General features: G+C 50.9%; 1 protein-coding gene across 1 annotated transcript in view; it reads left to right on the plus strand.

The window, feature by feature from the left end:
• Cals (calsyntenin 1) overlaps window positions 1-5,041 on the plus strand; it is a 70,321-nt gene extending 65,280 nt beyond the window's left edge. The window contains exons 7-12 of the mRNA XM_029113173.1: window positions 1,664-1,869; window positions 2,076-2,233; window positions 3,070-3,291; window positions 3,453-4,157; window positions 4,386-4,567; window positions 4,665-5,041. Of these exons, the coding sequence (XP_028969006.1) occupies window positions 1,664-1,869; window positions 2,076-2,233; window positions 3,070-3,291; window positions 3,453-4,157; window positions 4,386-4,567; window positions 4,665-4,927 (1,736 nt within the window). The 3' untranslated portion in view covers window positions 4,928-5,041. The remainder of the gene's footprint in view (window positions 1-1,663; window positions 1,870-2,075; window positions 2,234-3,069; window positions 3,292-3,452; window positions 4,158-4,385; window positions 4,568-4,664) is intronic.
• The last annotated feature ends 3,553 nt before the right edge of the window (window positions 5,042-8,594 follow it).

Consider the following 8,594-nt stretch of genomic DNA (forward strand, 5'->3'; position numbering starts at 1 on the left):
AACAAGGTCTCGGAGCAACCGAGCAGGAACTCGATTGGCATCCGTTGCGAACTCCTATCAGTGGAGACCATAGCCATTTTCCCTTGCTGCTGCGGGCTCTTCAGAGAGGAATGGAGGCAGCAAAGGGCTCTCCCTTTGTGGAGGCGGCGCTAAAAAGTTGCGAATGTCCCTCCAGGAGTAAGTTGCTCCCCGTTCGCTTGGACAGCCAGCCGCCTGCCTGCCCGTCTGTCTGGAAGCTCCCTCGCTCGAACCCGTCCTAGGCTTGCGACAGGACCTGCCGCGAACTTCCTCTTTCTCTTGAGTCGGTCGACCCGGCCATTTAGTCGGGGATGCTGCTCGGCGGCGAGTGGCTCCGCACCCCATTGTCGTTGTTGCTACCGTGGCCGCAGTCGTTGTTGTTGGGGTGGCACCGTCTCAGCCTCGGCGTTCGTTTCCGGGCACTACGATACGAAGCAAATCTTTTTGTTGCTCGCCTACTTTATGACTAAGCGCTCATATGGAAGACTTCTGCGCACAATGTCGTTTTCGCAGCATGATACTAATTTCGTGCGCTGTCAGCTCTCTCCGTCGAGTTAGTTCTGACAAAGTGAGCGCTGTACATGACCGAGAGCTTTTCCAAAAAGTGTCGACCTCCTCTGTGAGAGACCGAAACACATCGAATACTAAATTTTGAGAAATTACTGCGGTCTCCGATCGGCGCTCGCTGCTTGCCTGCCCCCTTTCCCCGGCTCTTCCATCGAAGGGCTCACCGTCGCTCCGTTGCCGAATTCCATTCCCGTTCTCTGGAGGAACCTTCCCAAGGATCCCCGAATCATCCAGAAAAGCTCCTGAGCAATGATTTGTTTCGCGGATGAATTCATCTCGCTTTCTCATTTGCATGAAGATACAAAATCTGTACGTCCGTAAAATCCTCGAACTCCTCGGTATGGTCGATGAGCTAAGACCTCTCCGAATTCGGGAGATATTTGCTCCGAGATGCGAATGATCCTGCGGTAATTTCGCCGGGAGAATCGTTCCGCTAATCAACTTCCCGAGCGTTTCCTCTCCCTCGTTCGGCCCATCTGGACCTTGGTAGTCCCGATGATTCTCGGAAGCGATTCCAGAGCAATGGTCGGATATGTATCTGGCTCCGAGCGAAATGCTACATCGGATGGGAGCCGATAATTCACGTCGTGAGGTCATTGCCCAGTCCTGTTCTCGACGCTCGTTCTGGCAGCGGTTGGACTAGCGGGGAAGTGGGACGATTGCCGATCGACGACATTTCAACAACGAGAAGAGGCTCGAAAATCGAGCGCCATTCTCAGGGCGACGAACGACCACGTATTAGCTCCTCCCGACTCCCGATAAGAGATTGCTCGCTGTAAACTGTAAACGATTTTCTATGCATCAGCATCGGTAGCGCTTCTCTGCGGATTGCTCGAAGAAGTGCTCCGACTCGATAATTTGTCCCTGAGCCCGCCCCCCCTGGCGGACATGGCTCTCAGCTGTTCCGGAATCTAGCGACGACTCGTCTACCAATCCATTCTCTGATTTCTGAGACAAGCAATATATCGATGGGCCACGGGACCCTAACTCTCAACATCGCGATCAGCATTGCCTTTTGCCTCCCAGAATCGGGGTCATCTCTAACTTGAATGCTTATCCTTCTACGATTCCATTTCAGTTGGAAGTCTGACGACCCTCCTCGGAATGGACGCTAGCCAAGTGTCGAAGAGCGGTGCCTCTTCCAAGGCCCCCACCCAGGACAAAGGCAATGAGAACTCACCTATCTATTTCTTCGATGGGAAAACCAACGCTCTCCTCCTTCCTCGGGACACTTTCCATCAGACCAAGACCATGGCCGTCCAATTCTGGATGAAGCATGAACAGGTATGACCCTCGTCCAGGACGGGTGTTCGGACAGAATCCGATTCGACCCCCCGAGGAAAACCTCCACTCGTTCTCTGGCTCGAGTTCACGACGGAGATGATTTGATCGTGTCTTGCCTCGTTTCTCCTTGAGACTCGCTAGCGGCGAAATTTCGTATCTTCCTCGACACTGATGTCGACATTACACGAGCTCCGTCTTTCTTGCAGAACATGGACAAGAAGGCCAAGGAGCACATCGTGTGCACTTCGGATTCCCACAAGATGAATCGTCATCACTTCTCAGTCTTTCTGCACAACTGCCATCTGGTCCTGCTCGTCCGCCAACACAACTCCTACTATCACAAGCTCTTCCCAGCCGAGTTCAGGTTATTATGATTCACGGCTATATCCACCGTTGGGTCTTCACTCAGAATGATGCGGCCCGTCACGCTTCTACCGATGTCCCGCCATTCTTGGCTTCTACAAAGGGGAGCCACTCCTTCCCATGAATACTGATCTTGTCGCGGATGAATATTGAGTGGCAGATGAGGATTCGAGGCGGGACCACGAGCAAAAATGCTCTAGCCAATGAGAAAGCCGCCGTGCATCATCGAATCGAGGGGTGCTCCCCATTTAGTATTTTTTCCTGCTTCTGGAAACGAATGAGTCGTCCTCCTTCTATCGCCTATTGTGAGTGGTCGCGCACCTTGCGGTCTCAGTGAAAGAGCGTTGGCAACAGCCTGCTCTCGTTTCCACCTGAAGTGGTCCACTCGCCCGCGGCCATTGCGGCTGGACGAATTGAAGGGAACAGCGTTTCTCCCGGGACTTGGGAACGAGATGGAGGAAATCGGGGCGAAGCCCCCGCTCTGAGAGAGAGTTAAGCGCTGCTAGATTATCACACGAACACTCACTTTCCAACCTATACTCCGCCACGGTCCGGTCAACCGCCTACCAGCGCGCAGAATCTTGCTGACTTCTGAGGCGAAGCCGAACGGACGATCGTGCGTCCATACGAGCGAGAAAGTGACCTGAACGGTCGCGTTGAGGGAGCATTGAGTGACCGAAAGCATGGTGGAGCGAACGGAAAACGGGGGAATCAGGGAGGGAATGAAGAGAAAATAACAGAATAGCCACCGGCACTACATCGAGATCGGCCACGGAAGACAAAGGAGATCGAATCTCAACCAGATTCTTTTTCTGACGGCAGACCTCTTCCTTCCAGATGGCGAGTCTCTGAGGTGTGCGATTTCGAATGGCATCACTACACCATCAATCTCGATGGGGACCAAGCTACGCTGTACATCGATGGCAAAGCAGCTCCCACCGCCGACATTGTCGATGACTGGCCCATCCACAAGAACATTCACGTAGGCAACGAGACGACCACTGTCGTTGGTGCCTGCTGGCAAGCAAAGCAATCCCACATGGCGATGCATTTCAAAGGGTAAGCTAATGTTTCCCGCATTTGAGTCATGGTTCGACTAGCAATCACCCCTACTTATTCATTCAAATACGTTTACACGGAATACGTGCTCGCGAATTGTCCCCTCTCGAGACGGTCTGGCCGTTATCACTCGATGGAACGTTTCCCTCTTGTCCTCGCAGATATCTCTCGGATCTCGTTGTCCTGAACAACGCCACTGAGCAGGAGCAGGTACTCAAGTGCATGTACCAATGCAAGGAGAGCTTGGTTCGCGCGAACGGTGACAACGAGGAGCCCTTATCTGACGTCGAGACACTTTCGGGAGATTCGGTGGAGTCGATTGAGCGCCAAATTGCTCGTATCAACTATAAAAACAACCGTCATAACCCAACACCCGGTAATCGCATGGTTCACCTTTACACTCATGTCAAGTGCACTAATGGTCAGAGCAAGAAGCTGCCGATGGTTGAGACCATTATCGCTGTCAAGAACAATGATGCTCCCGAGGAGCCCAAGATCCAGATCAGCAGCGAGGAACACAACATCGCCAAGGAATACGGACCCATCAAGGAGGGCGTCGACATTTTCGAAACCATCAATATCAAGGTGCAGCCCGGAGAGAACATCGACTCGTGCACGATTCAGGTTTTCCCAGCCTTGAACCCTGACCACGAAACCCTTCAAGTGCCCGAGTACGTACTCGACAAGATGGGCCTGACCAAGGACGACACCACTTCTCAGCAGAACCAACAGCAGATCAAACTGCGAGGCCCCGCTTCGTCCGAGAATTTCCAGAAGGTTATTTCTGGAATCTCCTATTACAACAAGAAACCCGCTTACTATCTCAACCGGGCTTTCAAACTTCAATGTTATGAGATGGGCACCAGGTACGTCAGCGTCGTAACTATATTGGACGATTCTCGATTTGAAAACACTTCACTAAATTCTGCTCGCCAGACTTTACGAGAGCCTTGAGAACTTTTGCGATTTGACCTTTTGAAAATGCCAAGGGGTCGAAGAACGATTTCTCGATTCTGACTCGAAGAGAGAGTTCGCGGGATTATAATCCGAAAACTTAGGAGAAGAAAATTGATGCGAAGGTTGATTCTCCACAGATTCGCGTCGAATGAGTACATTCAAACGCTCACTGTAATCCATCCTTCGTCCGTAATCTCGTCGAACAACCCGGTCGCCGCGAAGCTAACCCAAAACGCCCAGTCTCATCCCGCGCCGAAACACCATGCCCAGCATCAGAGGATGAACATCAAGGAGAAGCACTCCAACAGCTCATCGATCGGTACGTGACTAGAGAAGCGGAGATACTGCAACATTCCCTCTCGTTCCGCCGAACAGGTGAATTTGCGCTGGAAACTCAAAAATATTGGAAATTCCAGGTATCGCTACCGTTGTTGTCGCTGGACTTGTTGGAACCGTGCTCGTCTTGCTCGGTGTCATGCGTCGACGAAGAGAGAAGGCAACAGCTGCCGCTGGGCAACTTCAATGGGACGACTCCGCTCTGACCATAACTGTTAACCCTCTGAGTTCAGAGGATTGGGAACAATGCAATGGATGCGTCGACAACGCCGACGACTCCAGCGGCGATTCATCCTGCGCCGAGAGCGACGATAGCGATGACGAGGGGAAGCATGCCAACTAAAATCGAGAATCAAAATTCTTTAATTGGATAGGGGTTGGTACGGTAGTGATTCGAAGAAACAAGCTAATGATTCCATCTAGCGAACTTTGTAAAATTGATTACTTACACACGGGCTATCAGCATTGAAGTGGGAGTTGAAACGATCGAGATCTGCTTCACATCTGCTATCCCGCCCCATCGAGCCGCGCGACAAAGCGGGGAAATCCGTTGGAGCGGAAGCGAAGCGAGAACTCGACATTCTTCTCAAGTCGTTCCATCGAGCGATATAGACACTGTCTAGGGGAAAACTACCATTCGGGCTCGATTCATCATGTTCGTGGGGGTAGCTTCTGCAAGAAACGAGAGAATACGCGATTCCGCTCGGATCGAGGGAAGCAAAGACAAGGGAAATTAAGTCACAGCGACGAAGCCTCCAAACGATGTTCATCTTCACAGCGTGGACAACGTGGACGCTCGGAAAAATGTTTTGATTCGGAAACTCCGTAGAACTCTAGGTGTCTATTATAGATCGACGCTTACGCCTTTTGGAGCGTATTGTATGATACTTATAAATAGGTAGGATTTGCCCCGTCCCACGTGGAACGCTGCAAAGGCCGAGCAGTCGGACCACGATACCTGAGTTGCTACACCAAGGGAGAGGAACAAGCCGCTGAGGCTTAGACAACGCCGCAGAATCAAACAAGTGTTCGCAGTTCGGACACCTTGTTGTTTCACTCAAGTGAGCACTAAGTACGCGAGCTATCTTACACGTCCGTATTCATTCAGAGCGACTACGGATTGTGACTGGGTTCATTTCCATATCATTTCGGTTGTAAAGTGACTTCTGGGTCTGGTTCTGTTCCCGACCGAGGCTGGAACCGGGGGTTCCTCTGGCAGCGGAGCTCGAGAGCTCCCTCTCTCCTTCCGCCCCGCTTACTCCACGCCCCGCCCCGAATAGCTGTTTCTCAGACCCGCTAGGTCACAGGGAACGACTTTGATTATGATTTCGAAACCGGCTTCAGCTCGAACTCAGAAAAGTTCCAAAACCGAAAGCTGCTGGACCGCAGCTCGCCCTCGGATTGAGCATTCGTCGTCTCATGGGAATCCGTATCCCGAGTCGCGAGCCCCGGCCCCTCACATCGTTGTGTATAAATTATTCCACTATATGAAGTCTGTGAGGTATCCTTGGTTTCTATTTTTATAACACCTTAATCGCGTGGCCGATCCGATCGTGAGATCGGACCGAGAGGATTCCTCCATTCTGCCGGACATTCGGAGAGCGAAGAACAACTGAGATTCCTCTCGCTCGAAATAACTCCCTTCTACCATCGTCGATTTCTCGTCAATTGGCAGAAAGTACCGCGTTGATGGATGAAATTTCCAGGGAACAATTCTAAATCGAAGGAGGAGGAATAAAGTCGGGAGACGAAGTTGGGGCCGGTTAAATGAAGTCGTGCAATGAAGTTCGTCTACTCGTCCTCACACCACTCACGTCTCGGAATGGAGCGTTCCGTCGACGACTGCTGACAAGGTCGTTCGGTTGCCAGGCGTTGAGTCTAGATAGGAAAGAATGAAACGGTTTCACCAGAGTGAAGAAGACAAGGCACAACAGACCTTATCCAAGCCGTATAAATGACTAAGTAATGGACTTCAACGGGCCGAGTGGATGATCTCAGTTCGCTACCGACTTTGGATTCGCTGCTCCTCAATTATTCTGAAATCATCCAGACACAAACACACACACCGAGACACAGGAAAGAAAAAGTAGTCGACCTCGAAGCCGCGAGGGGTCATGCGTTCCGAGCGAACCCCGAAGAAGCCTTTCGGAATCTACTCGTCCCGTGCGGTATGCTTGTGACAACGCTATTAGGACTGACGATAAGCCCGTAGCTTTCACAAGTATACAATTGCCATTACATATCATTTTAATTCTCGTCCGCGCCATATGACACGCCGAATATGACTCACGACATGGAGAGGGAAAGCTTGAGCATGGAGTTCGATTCGCCGTCCTTTCCATTGGATACCTATTCGTTCCCAACTTACCACGTAGTCCCGGAACCTAAATACACCGCTGCAAAAAAGTCGGCCTGTTGTCTGCTCTTCGATCGAGACCAGAATCCTAGCACCAGAACTTCCGTGATAGAGAAAAGTGAGAAGGAGGGGAACTGTACAACCGCTTGATGGTTGCGGTGGAACTGGATTGAGCGGAAACTAGCTGTCTGGGAGCTTCTGGTCCCTGATCTATTGGCATCGTGCTCTCGAAGATCAGACAACGCTCCTTTCTCCGAATAAAAAAAGGGATGAAACACCCGTAGTATAACGAATAAAGATAAGAGGACATAAGTAAAAAGCATGCGATTTCTCTAGACATACTACCACTGAGTCAAATCCAAAAACTTGAGTCAACCGATATTCGATACACTGCTCTGTGTGGAATCTATGTCACTACTGAGGACAAAAAACAGAATGACGATAATTCAGATTATACCAACAACTATTATGATGAATAAACTAAAACGATTCGTTGTAAACAACGATTGAGCCTGATCATTGGAGTCATTAGGGTTCCAATTATCCACATTCCAGAGCTGCATGGGGCTGACCACGATCCATTCCGGAGTGAAGCTATTATAGCTCCTCCAAAGCTGCTGCGCCGGCCAGATGCAAGTATGCAGGTAGCGTCTCTGCGGAGCCCTCCTATCTGATGACCTGAACTCGAAACTTCCCTTTTGCCCACAAGCATTCCTCCACATACTCGGCCCCGAGACGACCCTGAGGAGCTTGCGAGAGCCAGAGCGCGGAGCATCGTTCAATCCGCCCCAGAAAGTTTTTCACGAGGAATTTCAATCAATTCAGGACTTTTCGGTGACTAGAGAAGCAAAATGACGATAGGAAAGGAAATACTGAGTCCGCGAGCTGCCCCGGCTCTAGAATGCTGTCCGCCGCAACTTTAATTCGGACTGCAACAGGCCGGACAAAGCGCATTTGTTCTAGCGTCGTTGTATTCGTTTAGTTTTTCCCCACTCATATCCCCCCATCCATTCCCCACTCGAATTCTCCCTCGCGATCTCCCCGCTGATCGAGGCGATCGGGAAACTTGGATGTGCTCATCATCAGAAATTACGAGTTTTCTAGTACTGCCCGATCCGAAAAATCCTGACATGGAGTCACTTCACGATTGAATCCGCTGGTCACGGAGCCTTCTTCCGGGAAGCTACATGCGTATGAGCAGCGCGACAGGTCGCGATCTCTTGATTGTTGAGCTCCAACATCGAATTCCTCCAAAATACCAGCAGCTCGGCCCAACCCATTTGCAAATACCCGAATGTGATGAGAGTTCACCTCTCCACAAAGAGCTACTCCACTGGAGCTGAAGGCGTCAGAAGCCTGAGCCTGCTCTGACCTATGACAGGTTTGAAATTCACGGAAAGCCTCCGATTATTGGCTCTCAGAATGTTTCCAAGCAAGCATTTAGGTCTCAGATCCCTAGCCGTTTTCGGTACGGAAAAGTACTGACGCTTGGGGAAGCTGTTTGTCTTGAGCGGCCAGTGAGCCTGCGATTACTCAGCTCTTAGTAGCGAGCTAGATCTCTGTAAACAAGCAACTTCTGGGAAGCTGATCTTTGAAACAAAAGCCGCTCAAAACCTCGAAACTCCGTCGTTCCAAACAGAATAACTTCGAACCA

This window comes from Galendromus occidentalis, unplaced genomic scaffold (genome assembly GCF_000255335.2).
Source record: "Galendromus occidentalis unplaced genomic scaffold, Mocc_1.1 scf7180000076381, whole genome shotgun sequence".
Classification (NCBI taxonomy): domain Eukaryota; kingdom Metazoa; phylum Arthropoda; class Arachnida; order Mesostigmata; family Phytoseiidae; genus Galendromus; species Galendromus occidentalis.